The 21,600-nt window shown below is 43.0% G+C and overlaps 1 protein-coding gene across 2 annotated transcripts in view; it reads right to left on the bottom strand.

Annotated features, from left to right (window-relative positions):
• CRPPA (CDP-L-ribitol pyrophosphorylase A) overlaps positions 1-21,600 on the bottom strand; it is a 185,140-nt gene that overhangs the window by 106,981 nt on the left and 56,559 nt on the right. For both annotated transcript variants that reach the window (XM_067562113.1, XM_067562112.1), the window contains exons 4-5: positions 8,870-8,974; positions 2,288-2,333 (exon numbers count right to left, since the gene is read on the bottom strand). In XM_067562113.1, coding sequence (XP_067418214.1) covers positions 2,288-2,333; positions 8,870-8,974 — 151 coding nt within the window. The remainder of the gene's footprint in view (positions 1-2,287; positions 2,334-8,869; positions 8,975-21,600) is intronic.

The following is a 21,600-nucleotide window of genomic DNA, read 5'->3' as shown; positions in this document are numbered from 1 at the left end:
GTTCCTGCACCCTCAATAAGGTTTCTTTAAAATACAGCCAGCTCTCTTAGACTCCTTTTCCCCTAAAATTTGCTTCCCGGGGGATCCCTGAGGAACTGACAACCTGTATCATGACTAGCAGCAGGAGAAGGGAACTAGGTTCTGGAGAGGCTCTCTTCCCTGATGTGCATGGCAGCATAGCTGCACCAGTGTGTCAGATGGTGAGCGTTGCACTGGGTATAGATCAGTTACACTTTGTTCCCTCATAGAGCAGTGGAGAAACCGTAGTCTCCTACATAGTCTCCTTTTGGGCTGTTCAACAGTGTGCTGCTTCTTACTCTTGGTTTGTGGTAAAGCCATGACTTAACCCAAAATTATTAAATATACTTTACCCACAAATCATAAAACACCATAAAAGTTGCTGAAATAAAATTACTGCCATTCTTTTATCATTCAAAAGGGTTATTTTTTTAACTTTATTTAATAAACTTTGAAACATACAAAAACATATAAGATCCTGAAAACCCTCATTCAAACAAGCAGCCCTAAGTCATATAAATGGTCCCGTTGATGCGGTACAACATGGTGCCAAAAATGAAGTATAGTCCACTTCAAAATTATGTTAAAGGCAGTAAAAATGAAGATGGATATAATTTAAGGCAACAGTTATTGGGTAAACTGCCATTATATATTTGACATAGATTGGGTAGGTAAGGGTGAAATGGTGCAGTAGGAGTGGAAAATGAGAAAAACATAATAGAGAGACACGGATATGGTGAGTTTTTAAAAACTAAATATTGATCCTTTAGCAAAGATATGGTCAGCATATTAAACTAAGTATGGTTTTGGACTGTTTGTATTGTTTATGTAAATCTAGTTCAGCTATGTTACTCTTGGCATTTCTAACCACTTTAATAATTTACGTCAGTCTGAGCACGCAGAGCAGCCTTGGGTGGGCTCAACAAGTTTGAGCGACAAAAAGTACAATGCTGCTTTGTTAAATGGATGTTTATAAATTCAGTATCAAAACAAACATGAACGGGACACTGTAAGGTAAAAATCACAAACCCTGCACTATAAACACCGTTGATTTTAATGTGAATTCCTCTCATGGAGGTCTTGCAGGATCTGTCTGTGGCCAGATTTTCAGATGGCATAAATTAGCACGGACACCTTAAGCCAGTGAAGGATCTGACCACTGATTATATAATCCTTAATTGTTGTCCTGTTACCAGTTTACTGGCCTCGTTTACGGCCTTTATCCTGCAAACACACTGTTCTTAACTGCAAGCATGTGAGACCTCCCACTGAAATCAGTGTAACTACCATATGCTTAAAGTTAAGCATGTGCATAAGGGTTTGTGGGATTATGACCTATATTATTCAAACTGGGGGGAAAAAAATCTAAATTTACTTTTAATATTATACCATCTGATTAATTTTTGCATTTCTGTTAGCTTGGACACCTCATATTTATATTATTTTCTATCTTTGAATTTATAGCATAAGCTATATTATAAATATAATGTCTACATACCAAATACAGGAATTAAAAGCAGTATTGTTGTCTAATTATTTTGTCTGACCTTTCTTCCTGATTTTACCAGGTCACAAATTCTAGTTAATTTCACTTTCAAGTTCTCACACACTAATACAGTGCAGCAATACTGTACCCACAAACCAGACATTCCTTGTTCCTTGTTTTTCAAAAACAATAAAAATGTAAACAAATGTTTTTACAAAAATCTGGATTTCACATTAAATCTTACCTGATTTTTTCCCTTTAAATATTAATGATAGGACAGAAAAAAAATACAACAATCATAGAAGAGTCAAGCAGGGCAGTTTGCAATACTAATCATGTTTTGGAATAAATTTGTACATATAAAGCACTAAATATACAAAAATGTGCCAAAACTGTATAAATTTTAAACTGACCTTCGTTTGTGTCTACTCAATATAAAACATTATAAATGAACCATCTTGTTAGTATAATAAAGAGCCATATATTTTTACATTTTCACCTCTAAAGTCACCAATATTTTTTCTAATATTCCACATATTCTTTATAGTCTAAATATTCTTTAATCTTCAAAAATATGAGTAATATGTACATAACATTATAAATATAATAATAAAATAATAAATAAAGTTGCTATTTTTGAAAGAACTGATCAAAGCAATTGTATGGTTATTGTTTCTTCGAGTCATAAATCTTCTGTTGATGGCATTTAAAACAGCATCATGCTAAATTCTGGGTTTGATTTGGGAAATATATGAGCCGACAGTCATAAGGACAAACACATACCCTTAATAATTGATTCAGCAGCATACAGATCCCGCTTGTAGGTCACCTAAAGGACAGATAAACCTCATTAGACTTAACAGAGCAGGAAGGAATGTAATACCAATAAAATAGTGCCCTGAAGGCAATTCTTTACATTTGAAGTACCATAAACAAATGATATTGTCAATTTCTTAATTATAGTAAATACCACTAGCAAATGTGAGAACAAAAGTTACAAAAATCACAAGAGATGCTATAGAATCACACTTAATTATTAATATTTAGATCTGTTTAGAGCTAATTTAAAACTATCATATTTTGTAACTCTTTAGGGAGCCACATCAAGCAGGTTATGCTCAAGGTATTTCATGACTGTTTCATACAGAGATTTTCATAATCTACACTAGACGATTGTACTGCTGAAAATGACCAGGAAGTTATAGAGGATCACAAACTGACTAAGAGCCAACAATATGATGCAGCGTGCAAAAAGCTAATATAATTCTGGGGTATATTAACATTAGTGTCATGTAAGACATGGGAAGTTATTGTCCTGCTCTACTCAGCACTGGTGAGGCTTCAACTGCAATCCCTTGTCCAATTCTGGGCACCACGTTTTAGGAAAGATGTGGACAAATTAGAGAGAGTCTAGAGGACAGCAACAAAGATAATAAAGGTTTAAAAAACTTAACCTATCAGGAAAGGTTAAAAAAACTGGGCATGTTTAGTCTTGAGAAAAGAAGACTGAGGGGCAACCTGATAACAGCCTTCAAGTATGCTAAGGACTGTTATAAAGAGGATGGTGATCAATTGTTTTCCATGTGCACTGGAGGTAAGAAAAGAAATAATGGGCTTAATCTGCAGCAATGGAGATTTAGGTTAGACATTAGGAAAAGCATTCTAATTAGAAGGATAGTTAAGTACTGGAATAGGTTATCAAGGGAGGTTGTGGAATCTCTGTCATTGGAGGTTTTTAAGAACAGGTTAGATAAACACCTGTCAGGTATGGTTTAGGTTTACTTGGTCCTTCTTCACTGCAGGGGACTAGACTTGATCACCACTCGAGGTCTATTCCAGTGCTACATTTCTATGATTCAATGAAAGTGATATTTCCCATAAACCCATGTTGATTGCCATTCATTATATTAACCTACTTTAACACTGTATTAATTGAGTCCTGTATCAGGCATTCTGTTATTTTGTCCAGGATGGATGTCAGGCTAATTAATCTATAGTTACCAAGGTTATCCCATTTACCCTTTAACAAAAGGCACAATATGTGCTTTCTTCCAGTTCTTTGGGACTTCTGCAGTGTTCCAACACCTATTGTAAAATCATTATTAACGCTCCAGAGAACTTCTCAGCCAGCTCTGTTAAAACTTTTGGATGCAAATTATCCAGATGTGATTTTAAAATGTCTAGCTATAGTAGCTGCAGATTAGTATCCTCTGTTGCTGTTAGAATAAAAAGTATGTCATCATCATCTGATATGTATACATCATTTGGCTTTTTACCAAATACAGAACAGAAATATTTATTGAACATTTTTGCCTTCTCTGCATTATTATTGATAATTCTATCATTTCCATATAATAGACAAACGTCACTGCTAAGATTCTTTGTGTTCTTAATATATTTTTAAAACTCCTCCTTCTTGTCCTTAGCTCTGCTGTCCATATATTACTCCTTATATCCTTTACTCCCCTTATCAATATTTTACAATTCCTAGCTTCTGATTTATATGAATTACTATCAACGTTCCCTTTCTTCCATTGGTTTTATATACACATAATTTTTTATAGCTGCCTTCTCTTGCCCTTTAAGCAAGGTCTGTTTTTAAACAAGCATGGTCGTCTTCCCTGATTGTGAGTTTGTGACCTTTTGGGCATCTAGTAAAGTGTTCTTAAACAATTCCCAATATCATTCATGTTTTTCTGATTAAACTCTTCCTCTCTGCTGATTTGGCTCATCATTGTTTTCAGCTTTGTGAATGAGTCTCACTCCAAAAATGAATATATCATAAACTTTGAAAATAAAATTAATATATAAAGCATTGATAGAACAAAGCAAAAAGGCAGTGCCCACATTTGAAAAAGTTGCTAAGAGTATGTATTAAACATAAGCAATCATGATATAGCTAAGTCAGGTGGAACGACCAGAAGTAATTAAAAGGAATAGTACTATATGCATGTAAATATCACCTTTTCTCTGATTTCTTCAGGTTAAGCCACACTTAATGGGATGTAGACAGCATTCCAAATAATTAAAAGGTGGTGCCAAGATGGCAGAACAGCTCTGAGGCAACATCAAATAAGGAAGCTTCCTAAGACAGGGTTTTTAGATTCATAGTCATCCTGATCTCAAGAGGTGGAATGGAAGAGATGGCTTACTAATGGACCTCCCTCTGTTAGCGGCTCTATATTTTATCATCTGTTTAATGTAGCCGCCTTTGGGTGAGTACCCTAAGGTTGGCCCACACTTCTACAAATGGCTTAGAAAAAAAGAAGACCATACCAAGAATTAAGAATGGAAAAAGAGCAATTTCTCTCAGATAGAATCCAAACATAGACACTGAAGATTATGGACAAAAGAAAGGTGTTCTGAATGAATATCAGTTGACAGATTGAGGTTTACTAAGGACCCGGAAACGACTACAAAATAAGTGTTGGGAGCCCAGAGACAGAGTCTCTCTCAGCATTGCTGGGTTTCAGCGTTTTGCCACATGTAATTAATTAATTTTTTTATCATGTTTGGGTGGAATCTGAATTATAATAAAGGTAATAAAAAAATTGACTGAACTAAGGTAATGAGATATAGTAACCCAGAAACAGAAGGCAAAATGAAGCTGGAAATCTCAAGTTAGATGGGCTGGGGCCAAAGTACTATGCAATTATTTCACTGGGGTGCATATTGCTGCATAAAAGAAAAAAAATTAAGTCATGCACCTGCTCTAAACTGTTTTGCAGTGTTTTGTTCAAAGTGGTAAATGACATTATGAAATAAGAACCAAGTCCAAAATGAATGCAAGTTACCGGACTAGAATAAGTTACATTTTTAATTATTTTAAAAACTCTTTTCCGTCATATAAGGGATAATAGGTGGCAGACATTCTATTCCAGATACTCTGAAAGTTCAAGAACCCTTTGAAGCATCATTATTGTTTCAGCTCTCCTTCATTAGGGGGAATCTTTCTTCCTGTGTTGGAAGTAAGAAGACCAATGTTGATCCCTCTGGAGATATATCAGTTCTTGGTATGTGTAATATAACTCATCACAGCACCAAAAAGCCTCACAGAAAAGCCAGTATATTAGACAGTCACTGCATATAACAGGATAATGTAGAGCTTAATATATAGCTGAGGACAATTCTGGAAGATGATGAGCAAAATGCAGGATTGAGCCTGAAGACTTCAACTCCTCTGCGAGGGGCATTAGTGATTTCTGAAAATTTTACAAAAAGCATTGAATAAACATTCAGGGCCACATTCTGTCACTCTTGTTCACAGTCAGTAGTAGTACCTTATTTTACAAGTAACCCCACTGAAACCAGAGAGATTATTCAAGGAATAAGGTACTGTTTAATGCGAGTAAATTTAGCAAAATCTGTTCCATAGGGAGGATTAATAAGAAAATAGATGATAGAGATTTTGTGCTTCTGAAAAAATATATACTCCCTAAAAATTATTTTAGTATTTTTGCTTTATGCAGTCAATGCACAAGAAATGTTTTAAATTTTGCCATTAATTGATTAGGAAAGTTTGTGCTTTAAGAATGGTAGAGTTGTACAAGTAGTGCCGAAGGTTCAACAAATCATCTTTTTCATCTAAGATTTGCTACTGTCTTATTAGAAATAACATTGGGTTGAAATGTTGGGTGGAAATTTATTGCGCAAGACGGATGATGTATTTTGAACTGGTTCCAGACCCAGCAATGTACTTACAAATTCTAAAATAATAACGACTGCTGAAAAACTGCATGATACAAAAATAGAACAGCTACTCTGAGAAAAGTAAAGTCTTGAAGAGAGAAGTAAAGATTCACACCGAAAACCAATAATGATACATCTTTAAATTGCAAGGACACAGTCTTGGGCATCTGAATTCACACCAATCTTGCCCATAGCAAGGAATCTACAGTCATCATCAGACATGGTAAGCAGTAGATTCCACAATAAAATAAGTGTTTGAAAAGTTCTCAATCAAAGAAGTTTCAGATCTTGCTGAATGCAATGCAGGGCATGCTTGATACACTGTCCACTAAAGCCCAGACTGTTGTCACCCAGATATTAGGGCAGGAGAAAAATAACTGAGATGCTAAAAGAAAATGGGCAAACTTAAACAAAAGGATACAGGATGATCAAAAAAATATCCAAAGTAATAATTACCTTTACTATGAAGATGATTTTGGTGAAAATCAGAAAACAACAACATAAGAATCATTGACAACAGGGTATCTATCTCTATTAAGTCTGTAGAGTGGTTTCTAACAAGTCAATCAACTTGGATGTTAAAAGATCCCTATAAATTACACAGGGCTCAAGTTGGTGACTCAGAAGCACAGGTATACCATGCCACCACCTCATTTAAGATGTCATCTTGTTCTCCAGGGTCTCAAAAAAAATTTTTTTTTTAATTAAATCTTTAACCTTTATGGTTGCAAAGAAACCTCCAAAAAAAGTGATCCATGTGTCATCAAATCAGTGATATTTGTAGGGAGCCTAAAACAATAGCACCAAAAGGTGTGATTTGCTCCTCTTCAACTCAAGGAGATATTAACTCAAATGCCCAATAATAATGATTTAAAGGTCAGTATTATTAACCATCTCACTGCTGGTCAAAGCATGTATGAAAGGAGAGGAAGGATCATATTATGAGTACTGTGAGTGACCTCTCATTTTAGCACCATAAATGCATAGGGTGCTTAGGGAAGTTGCCCCCAGTCCAAATGAAGTCAAAGCCAGGAAGCCTAGAAGAGTCATATAGGGCATCGAAGCCCCTCCAATGGGGAACACCAAACCCAACTTATCTATAAATACTAACTAAACTTATTTAAAAAAAAAAATCGAAAAAAAAATATCTGAGGACTCCTAATTGATCATAAATCTATTGCTTTTTTTAGTATTTTGTGGTAGCAAAGGTTTCTCTCTCACATGTGTACCTTGCTTTTGTCAATCATTTCTTAGTGACTTTAAGACTAAACTATAATGGGGTACTTGGAGCTCCATCTTAAGTCTATTCATAAAGTGACAGAGCCCAGGTTTAAGCAGGGTATCTTGTTGTTAACATATTATATTGGTGCTCCATGGTCCACAATGGTTGCCTGTTGGATTTCTGCTTGAGTTTAAGGAGTTTGTATTTACCTATAAAGCCTTAAATAGCCTGAGATTTGTGAGAGAGAGTCTCTCTCTCCCTATGTTACACTGCCAAGGTAGTTATCGACTGATGCAGTCAAACTGGAATCCCTTTGATATGAAAGAATGGAAGCTGCTCTCAAGGAGTTATCCAAAATACCCTATTAGCATTGGAACTTGTTCCTCACATGATCTGAAATAGCTCAAATGTGTTGACCTTCAGTGATCGCAGCAAGGCTTGTCTTTTTATTGGGGTTTTTATGGATGAAGATGTTGTTTGGGGGGCAGTATTTAAGGGGTTGGAATACTTTTTCCTCATCTTGCTGTACTGATTAATTAGTTACTACTATATATCATAGGGCTGCTACATTTTAAAAAAAGCTGTTAAGAGCACCTAGAGTTTGGGACAGATACCCTTTTATTCCATCTATAGATCCAAATAAATATGCAGAACTGCTACCTGGAACTCAGTCCACACCATTATCTAGCTTTACTCTCTTTATACTGTTTCCAAACTGATGCCTAGTTCAGCAGAGCAGTTCCTATCACTGTTCAGCTATGGCCTGATCTAGTACCCACTGAAGACAATGGGCATCTCTCCACTGAGTTTAGTGGGCACTGGATCAGGCCCCAAGTTTCTTCCTCAAAACCATCTCTTTAGAACGTTGTTTCTGCCTATCAGTTTCCTAAGAATGGATATCTGTACAGGCAATACTGTAAGCAGAAAGAAGCAACCCATGTTAAATGAAAATCTTCGAAGTACCTTGTTGGTACAAATGCACACTCACCAGCATCCACCCCCACTCTTGTGAAGGCTACTTAAGACTCTGAAAAATTAAAAGGACCCAAGAATGCACGTGGGGAATCACACCCCTTAATATGGCCTCTCATGGAATGTTGCAAAGCTTGAGGTGAACTCCATGGAGCCCACAATATTCAGAACTTTCCAAAGAGTTCCAAGCCAACAGACCTCAAGAGTGTGAATACGTACTGACAGTCTACATGAAGAACTAAACATACAGGAATAGCTTCTTTCTTCAACTCTTAATTGTGTAAGAATTATTTATTTAAATATCTCCAATCTTTATATTTATACATTACCCCTCCAACCATTCCCAAGTTTTTAGAATTTTTAAACTTGTAGAACAAAGGCATAATTACTGTAACATTTTAAGGAATTTTAATATTTTGTAATTATCTGATATTTTAGCTAGCGTCGTGTTTTTATTTAAAAAAAATCAATATTGCTCTTACCTTCCAGAGGTCAGGTGATCCTTCAATAAGTTTGACATTTGTTTTACAGTATTTCAGAGCCAAGTGCAAACATTCTGTCCCATAATCCAGATCATAATCACTACACTGTAGCAATTAAGAACAAGAACAATATTTTTTTAATTATATTTAAGAGTATAATTACTGTATTAACATTCTAAATGACAAAATACTTTTTTTCTAATTTAACCACATTTTATGTCCTTACAATCTTATCCACAGCACTGGCATCTTAATGGTTGTGTATGTTAGGACTGAGGTATTTTGGCAAAGCCCTGCTGGGAAGCCTGTTCACATTATGCCAGATTCTAGTAATCTACAAACTTTCATGAGTCCAGATAAACTACTTAATCCTAAAATAGTAAAAGAAAAATAAATTTTCTGTCTAGCATCAGACATTTTGCCTCACAATTATGTACTGAATTTATATGATGAAAAGTTAAAGGTATGAAAAATTGCAGATGAGGCCTTGACTTCTAAAGGGAATTATGGAAAAACAGGGTTACTTACCAGTAACTGTTGTTCTTCGAGATGTGTTGCTCATATCTATTCCTATATAGGTGAGTGCGCACCCTGTGCACTGGTTCCCAGAACTTTTTTGCCCTTAGCAAGCCCCGTAGGGCCGGCTCCGGCACTCCCTGGAGTGCCGCGCTAATGCCGCGGTATATCAGGCGCCGCCAGCCCTGAGGGCCCTCAGTCCCTTCTTTCTGCCGACTCCGACAGCGGGGATGGAGGGTGGGTGTGGAATGGATATGAGCAACACATCTCGAAGAACAACAGTTACTGGTAAGTAACCCTGTTTTCTACTTCGAATGATTGCTCATATCCATTCCCACATAGGTGATTAAATAGCCATACCTTGGAGGTGGGTAGGTGTCAGCGTCGAGCTACTCTCATCAATACGGCCCTGCCGAAGGCCGCGTCCTCTCTCGCCTGCTGCATGATGGCATAGTGGGACGTAAATGTGTGAACCGACGACCAGGTAGCTGCTTTGCTGATGTCCTGCAGGGGCACTCTCTCCAGGAAGGCCGCAGATGAGGCCTGGACTCTGGTGGAGTGCACTGAAACAGCCCCTGGAAGTGGTACCTTCGCCCGCTCATAGCAGCACCTGATGCAGGCGGTGATCCAGGCCGAGATGCGCTGGGTGGAAACAGATGAACCCTTTCGTCTGGTCCGCCACTGCCACAAACAGCTGTGTTAACTTCCGGAACGGCCGCGTCCGCTCAATGTAGTAGGCCAGGGCTCGTCGCACGTCCAGCGAGTGCCATCTCCGCTCCTCCTCTGAACCGTGGGGTTTAGGAAAAACACGGGGAGGAAGATATCCTGGTTATAATGAAACTGGGAAACCACCTTGGGCAGGAAAGCCGCGTGGGGTCTCAGCCACACTTTGTCTTTATAAAAGACGGTGTAGGGGGGCTCCAAGGTCAAAGATCATATCTCGGAGACCCTCCTAGCCGATGTAATAGCCACCAGGAAGGCTACCTTCCACGAGAGGATGAGCAGCGGGCATGTAGCCATCGGTTCCAAGGGAGGTCCCGTCAGAGCGGCGAGGACCAGGTTCAAATCCCAGGGAGGCACCGGGTCACGGACCTGCAGACACAGCCTCTCCACCCCTTTAAGGAACCTGACTGACATGGGGTGCGAGAATAGTGATCTTCCTTCTATCGGCTGGTGAAAAGCCGAGATGGCCACCAGGTGAACCTTCAGGAAAGCCAGAGCTAGACCCTGCAGCTTCAGGTGGAGCAGTTACTCCAAAATCACCTGTATGGGCGAACAGCTTGGTGGGATACCCCGGGATTCTGCCCAACAGGTAAAGCACTTCCACTTGACCCGGTGCACCACCTGAGTGGAAGGTTTTCTGCTACCCAGCAGAACCTGTTAGACCTGCACCGAGCAGGCTCTCTCTCCCTCTGCCAGCCAGAGAGCCTCCATGCCGTCAGGTGGAGGGAGTCCAGATCCGGGTGCAGAAGGCGACCCTGGTCCTGGGAGAGCAGGTCGTAATGCCTCGGGAGCGGCATCGGCGTGGCGATGGACAGGTCCAGCAACATGCTGAACCAATGCTGTCTCGGCCAGGCTGGGGCGATCAGAATGATATCCGCTTTGTCCCTCTTGATCTTCAAAAGGACTCTGGGTAGCAGCAGAATGGGGGGAAATGCGTACATGAGGGTCCCCATCCAATCTATAAGGAACGCGTGGGAGATGGAGCCCAGCTCACTTTGGGCACTTCCTGTTCCAGGACGACGTGAACAGGTCCAGTTGGGGAACACCCCACTTGAGGAAAATGGAAGTCACCACCAGTCGTGATGGGGTAGAAACGACCTGCTGAGGTGGTCCGCCTCGTTGTTCCTGACCCCCAGGAGGACAGAGGCAGATATGTGGAAGTCGTGCTTCACCGCAAGGTCCCAAAGTCGAATGGCCTGGCAAAGGGCCAAAGAGCGTGCTCCCCCCTGCGGAGCTCTAATATGGGCCTCAGGCCCCCCTTTGCCTTGGGAATGAGGAAGTAACATGAGTAAAAACCCTTTCCCCTTTCCCGTGGAGGAACCTCTTCCACAGCTCCCAGGCAGAGGAGAGAATTCACCTCCTGTATGAGGAGTTGCTCATGAGAGGGGTCCCTGAAGAGGGACGAGGTAGGGGGAGAGTCCGGGGGGAAGGCCGTAAATTGGAGGGCGTAGCCCCTGCAGACTACACCGAGAACCCAGCAGTCTGAGGTGATGTTTTGCCACTCGGTGTAGTACGGCCTGAGCCCGTGGGTAAACGGTAGGGTCAGATTCAGTGGGATGGGAAGAGTGCCACCCTCGGGCACACCATCAAAACTGCTGCTTGTTATTATTTCCCTTGGTTGGGCCTTGTTGGGGGCCCGCCGAGGATCTCTGGCGGTCACAGCGGTTAGGCAGCCTATATCTGTCCTGGCCACTCTGGGGTTGAGCGGGTCTGGGAGGCGGCCTAGGGGCAGGTTGAGGCTGGTGCTGGGCTTGCGGCCGAGACTGACGCCTCGAGGCCTGCGCGGTGTAAAACCCTAGCGACTTCAATGTAGCCCTGGAGTCTTTGAGGGCGTGCAGTTTGTCATCTGTCCTTTCAGAGAAGAGGCCAGCGCAATCAAATGGTAGGTCCTGGATGGATTGCTGGACTTCTTGTGACAGCCGCAAAGACTGCAGCCAAGCACACCACCGCATCATGATGCCCGACGCCATTGCTCTGCTAGCGGCGTCTGCTGCGTCGCTGGTTGACTGTAGGGCCGCCCCTGCCACTGCAGCACCCTCCTCGATGACCATGGCAAAATCCGCCACCTGGTCCTGGGGCAATGCCTGTGCGAACCTCTGCAAGGAGGACCAGAGGTTCACATTATAATGGCCAAGGAGCGCCTGGTGATTAGCGATCCTCAGCTGCAGGGCCCCCGTAGAGTAGATCTTGCAGCCGAAAGGGTCCAACCTTTTCTTATCTTTATTTTTGGGGATTTTGGCCTGGGCCCCCTGCCTGTCTCGTTGGTTGGCAGCATCAACCACGAGCGACCCCGGAGCAGGGTAGTTGTATAGGAAGTCGAACCCCTCCGCGGGAACGTAATATTTCCTCTCGGCGCTCTTGGACATAGGGGCGACTGAGGCCAGGGTTTGCCAGAGGGCCTTGGCCAGCTTCAAGACCCTCTCGTGCACTGGCAGGGCAACTCTGAATGGCCCTGCTGACCCTGACACACCAAAGAGGGGGTCTTCCTCCTCAGAGAGCTCCTTGAGCTCTAGGTTCAAGTTGCTTGCCACCCTCTTAAGCAGTTCCTGGTATGCTTTAAGGTCAGGAACGAGCACCCTACAGTCCCTGGCGGCCACATCGTCAGGGGAGGATGAGGAGGACTGAGGGAGGGGCTCCGTGGATGGACACTCCTGAGGGTCCGATTCCTCCTCCGAGGAATAGCCCTTGCCCAGCTGGCTCGGAGGAGGGGGTGCTGGTTCAATCACTGATGACCGGACCGAAACGTACCCTGGCCCATCTGAGCCCCCCATGGTCCCCAGTATGGCCACTGCCATGGTCCTTGAGGCCAAACCAGTGCCGGTCCCTGGGAAGTGTCCTGGTGGGTGTGGGACCCTGAGCCGCTGGAGCGGTGCCGACAAGACTTGAGGCCCCTGCTCGCCCAGGTCGACGACCTGCTCCGAGACGATGAAAAGGAGCATCAGTGCCAATACCTGCGGTGCCGGTGGGGGGACGAGCGACTGAAGGAGCTGGAGCATGATCTCCGCCTGCGCACCAAGATCTTGTACTGGCGCTTGCCTCTAGGGGATCGGGAGCGGTGCCGGCCGTGACTTGTCCGCCCTGGCTCCGAAAATCCCGAGCAATGGCGAGGTGCGAGAGGCGCTGTCGGTGCCGAGTCTTTCAGTACCGGGATCTGCGCCGGGCTGCGAGCCGGGGATCTGGACCAGTGCCGAGCTCGTTTGGTCTCTCCAGGTGACGGGAGCCACGGCGGACTGCAGGTCCGGGGTTGGGACCGGTGCCGTCAAGCCTCCTCTGTCGCTGGGCTCAGTGCCGGGTTGCGTGCCGGGGATCAGGACCGGCGCTGAGCGTGTCGGGCCTCTTTGACCCCTGGGATCCACGCCGGGCTACCTGTCGGGGATCGAGACTGGTGCCCGTGCTGGCCTTGGTGCCGGGGTACGAGATCCTGAGGTGTGATCCCCACGCAAGGCGGAACTGTAGCGGCGTCGCCTCGCGCTTGAGCCTCGGGACCGCCCACGGTGCCACGATGCTGAGGAGCCTGACGACTCTGAGTCGGAGCTGGGCGGGGAGCCTGCACTCTCTACCCTCCGTGACCGTCTGGGGGGAGACCTGGACTCCTGCCTCGACCACCCACTGGGGCAACCCAGAGCGGATTTACCCCGAGACACCAGTCCCTGCACCCTCAGCCGAGGGGGAGTTGGAGGTGTGGGCATGCCCACGTCTCCGGCATTGACAGCCCTTGCAGGGGCGCTCCCCCACCCCCAGGAGTTAGGGGAGGCTCCCTGCGAGGAGATGCCCGTGGCGGAGTACTCTCCACAGCACGTGACGGGGGCATCTCCTGTGCTGCTTCCTGCTGTACCGGTCGCAGTGAGGAGTCCATATGCGCGGCCTCAGGCCGCTTCTTCTTCTTCGTCACCGTATGTTTCAGTGCCGGAGTCGGTGCTGGTGGAGCGCTCCACACCGAGGAGACGCTCAGTGCCGCCGGGGATTGCGCTGGTTCGGGGTCCAGTCGAAGCGTGGACTCCATCAGGATGGCCTTCAAGTGGGCGTCCCTTTCCTTCTGGGTCTGCAGCTTGAAGGCCTTGCAAATTTTGCATTTGTCCTTTTGGCACTGCTCCCCAAGACAACGGAGGCAGCAGTCGTGAAGGTCACTCACTGGGAAAGCCTTGCTGCAAGCGGCACAAAATCGGCTGAGCCAGGCATGGCCCAACCTTAAGCCCCTGAGGGCTATCTCTAACACTTAACTATTCAAACTAAACTGTCTGTACTTAACAACTATAAACTAATAACAACTAACAATGAAGAATGGGGAAGCTACTTGCTGTTAGCAAGAGACAAACGTTCCAACAACCATCACAGGCAGAAAGAAGGGACTGGCGCCTGATATACCGCGGCACAAGCGCGGCACTCCAGGGGGCGCCGTAGCTGGCCCTACGGGGCTTGCTAAGGGCAAAAAAGTTCTGGGAACCAGTGCACGGGGTGCGCACTCACCTATATGGGAATGGATATGAGCAATCACTCAAATTGAATATCATTTTAATAGTAAACTTCACAAGGATGTAGAGTTGGATAGCTAGCAGTGGAAGAATGGGCATTTTCATTCAAATAAATTTTACATTTGGTCTTTTGAAGTGTGGGAAGGTGGAGGGTGAGGGGATTAACTGAGATTTTCCACATCCCTTACAGATCTGTGCATCTCCCATCTATTTGTTCCCATTTTTACACACATACAGAACCCTATAGTAACAAGGCTCCATGTTATAGTCACAAGTTTTCAGATGAGGACAAGTGGATGGAATTTCATTCACTTTTCTATCAGTTTGAAAGGACACGCCCAAAACACCCTTCCCTCTCATCCTCTCAAAGCAGCCACACTCAGCACTGATCATAGAATCATAGAATATTAGAGTTGGAAGGGACCTCAGAGCTCATCTAGTCCAACCCCCTGCTCAAAGCAGGACTAACCTCAGCTAGATCATCCCAGCCAGGGCTTTGTCAAGCCGTAGCTTAAAAACCTCTAAAGATGGAGATTCCACCACCTCCCTAGGTAACCCATTCCACTGCTTCACCACCCTCCTAGTGAAAAACTTTTTCCTAATGTCCAACCTAGACCTCCCCCCACTGCAACTTGAGGCCGTTGCTCCTTGTTCTGTCATCTGCCACCACCGAGAACAGCCTAGCCCCATCTACCTGGAACCCCCTTTCAGGTAGTTAAAGGCTGCTATCAAATCCCCCCTCATTCTTCTCTTTTGCAGATTAAACAATACAGCCCAATATGCTATTAGCCTTCTTGACGACCAGGGCACACTGCTGACTCATATCCAGCTTCTTATCCACTGTAACCCCCAGGTCCTTTTCTGCAGAACTGCTGCCTAGCTCGTCGGTCCCCAGTCCATAGCTGTGCCCAATCCTCCAATCTTTTGGCCCAATCCTCCAGTTTGTTTAGGTCCTTCTGTATCCTATCCCTACCTTCCAGAGTATCTACCACTCCCCCTAGCTTCGTGTCATTCGCAAACTTGCTGAGGGTGCAATCTACCCCATCTTCCAGATCATTAATGAAGATGTTGAACAAAACCGGCCCCAGGACCGACCCCTGGGGAACTCCGCTTGTGACCGGTTGCCAGCTAAACATGGAGCCATTGATCACTACTCGTTGAGCCCTATGCTCTAGCCAGTTCTCGATCCATTTTATAGTCCATTCATCCAACCCATACTTCTTTAACTTGCTGATAAGAATACTGTGAGAGATAGTATCAAAAGCTTTGCTAAAGTCAAGGTATATCATATCCACTGCCTTCCCTACATCCACAGAGCCAGTCACCTCATCATAGAAAGCAATCAGGTTGGTCAGGCATGACTTTCCCTTGGTGAATCCGTGTTGACTGTTCCTGATCACCTTCCTCTCTTCCAAGTGCCTTAAAATGGATTCCTTGAGGACCTGCTCCATGATTTTTCCAGGGTTTATAGTAAGGCTGACCAGTCTGTAGTTCCCTGGATCCTCTTTCCTCCCTTTTTTGAAGATGGGCAGTATATTTGCTTTTTTCCACTCCTCAGGGACCTCCCCCTGTTGCCACGAGCTTTCAAAGATAATAGCCAATGGCTCTGAAATCACCTCAGCCAACTCCCTCAGCACCCTCGGGTGCATTGCATCCGGCCCCATGGACTTGTGTACGTCCAATTCTTCTAAATAGTCTTGGACCAGTTCCTTCAGCACTGCGGGATGTTCACCTCCTTCCCATTCTGTGCCACCCATGATGTCCATGATTCCCTGAATCTCAAGCTGTCCTGGCCATTAAGCAGCCCTTAGACTGCTCTACACTCCCTAAAGGACCATGAACCACCTCAGAACTGTGTTAGAACGCTGCACCCTTCATCTCCCAGCACAGAACTGTAAGGGGTGAGGGTGGCATAGGAGACAGCATTGCAGGGGAAGTCCCAAGTGGCTAGATTATGTTCTATTTGTATTACTGAGGTAGTGAAAAGTGTCCAGACCTAGGGCCGAGAATCTAGCAGGTTTCCTACACAGATTTAACACAAATATCACTATAAAATTATTCCTTGAATTTGGTGGGCATTGCGCAAAGGTGCTAGGCTCAATGTAGAGAAGTTAGGAATGTAGGAACATAAAGCTAATGCAAATGGTTCTAAATTTTGACTTAGGGTGCCACTCGGGGCTAGTCTACACTAGAAGTGCTACAGCAGCAGAGCTGCACCAATGCAGCTGCGCCGCTATAGTGTGTCTAGTGAAGATGCTCTAGACCAATGGGAGAGAGAGAGAGGTCTCCTGTCAGCAAAATTGGTGGGAAAAGCTCTCCCACCAACACAGCGCTGTCCACACCAGGCTTAGGTTAGTGTAACTTACGTCACTCGGCAGTGGATTATTCACACCCATGAGCAACTTAAATTATACCGACATAACCTGTAGTGTAGACAAGCCCTAAGATATAGCTGCAACTGCCCCAGAATAACTATCAAGATATTATTTAAAAATAAGAGTTCACATCAGAACCCAGGGAAAGATACATAGGAAAGAGTTTTTCTCTTCCAAGCTCTGAGTAATTAAAATAGGGTATATTACACAGTGAATTTGGCGGAGAGCAATTTAGAAGAGGAAAACCAAACCAGAACACTAACACAGCAGTGGGCAGAGGGCTGAACCCGAACTATTTATACTCATTTACCTCAGTACTGACATTTAAGCACTATAAGCAGAGAGTATGAAATTGAGAATTTTATGGGGCAACAGAGAGAATAAAATTATATTTTATTATTTTAGATCCCTCCCCTTCCTTTTCTCTCTTGTTCAATTTAGGAAAGGAAAAAAGATAACATGTCTGCTGTGAGTTTCTTTAAAGTATATTAGGCTGGCTAGAGAAGATATGCGTAAGGATGCTATAATGTAACTCACAATAGTTTTGTATTTCCTCAGTAGGCAAGAGTATGTTTACGCTTAAAGTGCTACAGTGGCGCAGCTGCTTCATTATAGACATTCACTATAGCAACAGGAAGGGTTCTCCCATTGTTGTAGTTAATCCATCTCCCTGAGAGGCAGTATGTAGGCTGACTGAGGAATTCTCCCATCAACCTAGCACTGTCTATACTGGGGGTTAAGTCAGCATAGCCACGTCTCTCAAGGGTGTAGATTTTTTCCACACCCTCAGAGACACAACTAGGTCAATGTAAATTCTCAATGTAGAACAGCCCTCTGACAAAAAAATGGTGTGTAAGAGTCCTTTGGTTCCTGGCTACCTCTTGTAATGTATATCAATAATTTCCCATGTGGAACTGTATCAAGTGTTTTACTGAAATCCAAGTAGATTAGATCTACTGAATTTCCATTGTCTAGAAAATTGGTTATCTTCTCAGGAAAGAGATCAGGTTGGTCTAACATGATCTATCTTTCATAAAACCATGTTGCATCTTATCCTATTTACTGTTCTCTATGTCTTTAATTATTTTCTCTTTCGAGATTTTTTTTTTAAGACTTTGATTATAACTGAGGTCAAGCTAACAGGCCTATCATTTCCCAGATCACTTTTTCCTTTCTTAAATATAGATACTATATTTGCAATTCTCCAGTCACAAGATACAACCTTCGAGTTTAAAGACTCATTAAACACCTTGTTATTGGCCATATCCATGTTCCCATTAGCCACCCTGCCACTTACCTGTAAGATTCTCATTACCCTTATTGAAAACTGAGACAAAATATTTGTTTAGGATGGTGATGGTCCATACCTAGATTTTTTATCTCCACCCCATCTTTAATCTTTAGCAGTCCCATTTTTCTTTCCTGGCATTCTTTTTATTTATATGGTTAAAGAACCTTTTACTATTGGTAGTAATTTCCTTTGCAAGCTCCAGCTCTGCTTGGCTTTTGGCAGTTCTCACTTTATCCCTATACATTCTGCCCTCCAAGCTTTCCTTGCTGATCTATCCCTTGTAGGCTGTTTTCTCTTAATAACCAGTTTGAGATGCTTGTCATCTAATTTGGTCTGCAACTCTCCCAGACAGAGTTTGCAGATAGTTTCTGGGAGTTTGACAAAGTAATTCCCAGTCTCCTCCACATTCAGATGCTGTAATTCTTCAATCCAGTCCACTTGCCTAATTCCCTTAATTTTTTTAAGTTTGCCCTTTTGAAATCAAGGGACCTAGTTGCAGATCTATTTTTGTTTATCCTTCCATTTAGTTTAAACCGAATTAGCTCATGATCATTCTAACCAAGGTTGTCCTCTACAACTAGTTCTTTTACTAGGTCCTTGCTACTTACCAACCCTAAATCACTTGTCAGTCCGGTGACTATCTGATGAAGAAATCATATCCAGGAATATTAGGCCTTACCATTATTAGTAGCACTTGTCCTCCAATCTACACTGGGAAATTAAAGTCTCCCATTATCACACAATTCCCAGCAGTATTTATTTCATTAAAAATATTTAAAAGGTCTCTCTCTACATCGAAATCAGATCCTGGGATCTGTAGCAGATCCCAGGCACTATCCCACTGGAGCCTCTGTAACTATTCTTCCCCAAAATGAATTTGACCCAAATAGATTCTGTTTTATCCATTCAATCACTTATTTCTTTACAGTATTAATATACAATACAACCCTACCACTGTTGAAGGCCCAGTGCAATTTGAATTGTTTGACCACTGTCCTACAGGCCTAGCAAACCTTCAGTTGCTTGCTTGGCTACTCTGACCCCTGTAGCATGACATCTTCCAGTTGGCAGAGACTGAATAACCTTATAGATGTCTCAGTTTCTGCATAGCAAGGCACAGAAGACAAAATACAGATACCATATGCTTGCAGCTGCACATAGATAATGGTGATGGGAACAACAAGTTATCCTTGAACATCTGGGGTACATTGTTTTATTGCCAAGGAGCATATTTCTTCTCCGCCCCTCCTATCACCAGATGTTGTTTTGAAGACCCCAATTATCATGGTAAGAATGTAATGTAGTTAAGGATGGAAACCCAATGTAGGTAATTAGCATATATGATAATGAGAGAGATAATTAGGCGAAGGTTGTTTATGGAAGGATGTAAGTAGTCATTATTTAGACAAATGGGGGCGCTCCATCAACACCTGACTCCGCAGGAGGTGCTGCCGGTTGGACCAGAGGATCCACTTACTCCCTGGTGGGGCCCCTGAAGAAAGCTGTTCCTGTATACAGCCTTCTGCATAACTGCTTAGCTCTCCAGGCGTAGTGAGTATGATATATTGTAGTTAATTTTAGGCTTTGTATCTAACTAGTATATTTATAGAAAACCTTGCACATTAAATCTTATTGATCTGCAAATCAGGCATACTGTGTCACTGGTATCCACACTGATCATAAAGTGTCCAGAATCAACAACTTGTATTTCTGTCTTTCCTGAACAGCATATATCCATCAATATCTGTACTCCAGTCATGACAACTATTCCACCAGGGTTTCCATTATCCCTATAATTTCTAGTTTCACTTCCTCCACCAGTAGTTCTAGTTCCTCTATTTTGTTACCCAGGCTTCTTGCATTGGTATACAGTCATCTTAGTTTTTTCTGCTTCACTTCATCCATATTCCTTGCCTGATTAGGTATAGTCATTTTACTGTCAGTATTGCCTACCTGTTACTGCCAGTGGTATTGGCACTCTCATTCCTCTTGTTGTCCATTTTCCTACACTCTTTTGTTCCCTTCTCCATTACTATGTCCTCTTTACTTGATTTTCCTCCTGCTCAATATTCGAATCAAGCATGGAGATTACATGAGCATCTCCGAACCATCTCCCCAAATTCCTAGTTTAATGCTCTTTTAATCAGTTGTGCCAACTTCCATCCCAGAAGTGTATTACAATCCCTATTCAAGTGGAATCCATCTCATGAGAACAGTCCACGAATGCCTCCCAGTGGTCAAGCATCCCAAAGCCCTTCTTATAGCACCACTGCCTGAGCCATCTGTTGATAGTCATAATCTTGTCTTGCTTTCACTCTCCAATATACAATCACAGACCAGAAAGAAGTAAAACTTCCAATTGTCTGAGAATAGATGAAGTTTGACAAAGGTGCATCTTTGAACTCACTAGCTTAAAAATAAAATTAATTTTAATTGTATTTTAAGTAGTGTATTAATTATGGGGGGAATTTAAATCAATGGGATAAACCATCTTCATGGTATGGCTGAATTCAGTATATGAAATATGACAGAATTATAGTAATAATTAAATATGTATCGCACTAACACTTGTACTCCATGACATTTACCACTCTATTCACTACCCATAATTGCTTAAATCTAAAAACAGGGTTTTTGTTTTGTTTTTCATAATAGACTCCTTTGGAAGTCTCTGGAGATGATGCACTGATACCAGGTGAAGAAAAGTGAAACAAAAGGAAGGTATCAATTCAACGGCTGCTCAGATTCCTTTTAGTAGGGCTGTATATAAGTGAATGTTTAAGTCTATTTTTAGTGTGCTGCTTTTGGAAGCTTTAGAATATAAGGAAGGCTATATAGGATCAGACCAATGGTCCAGCTAGCACAGTATCCTGTCTTTCAACTGTGGCCAATGCCAGGTGCTTCAGAGGGAATGAACAGAACAGGTAATCATCAAGTGATCCATCCCGTCAGTCATTCCCATCCTCAGCCTTTGCTACTTCTTTGAGAAATTCAGATAATGAGATTCAGGCCAGAGCAGGAAATGTCTATGATTCATAAAAGCGGGACATTAGTAAACAAAATTCTCAGTGACCCACGCATCCCAAACACCATTATCTTAATTCCTCCATGTTTCTTGCCCTGAATGGCCAGAACCTCAAAAAGATTAGGCTGTCCAGATAGATAATGTAGTTTCAGTTTGATAAAGACCTTTCACATACTGCCTGACACAGTACAGTTGGTCATAATCGTCATGGATACCAAGCTCAATGAAATTATTGGCAGAGTTTAAATTTTGTAACAGAGATTTGAGGTGATGGAAACACAGCTGTGAACTCTGGCGCCAAACACATCCACAACAGAAAGAAACCAGAT

The sequence above is a fragment of the Emydura macquarii genome, unplaced genomic scaffold (genome assembly GCF_026122565.2).
Source record: "Emydura macquarii macquarii isolate MOO-44397 ecotype Brisbane River unplaced genomic scaffold, CSIRO-AGI_Emac_v2 contig_2422, whole genome shotgun sequence".
Classification (NCBI taxonomy): domain Eukaryota; kingdom Metazoa; phylum Chordata; order Testudines; family Chelidae; genus Emydura; species Emydura macquarii.
Note: the sequence above shows the minus strand (reverse complement) of the source record. Positions and strands in the feature narration are given on the sequence as shown.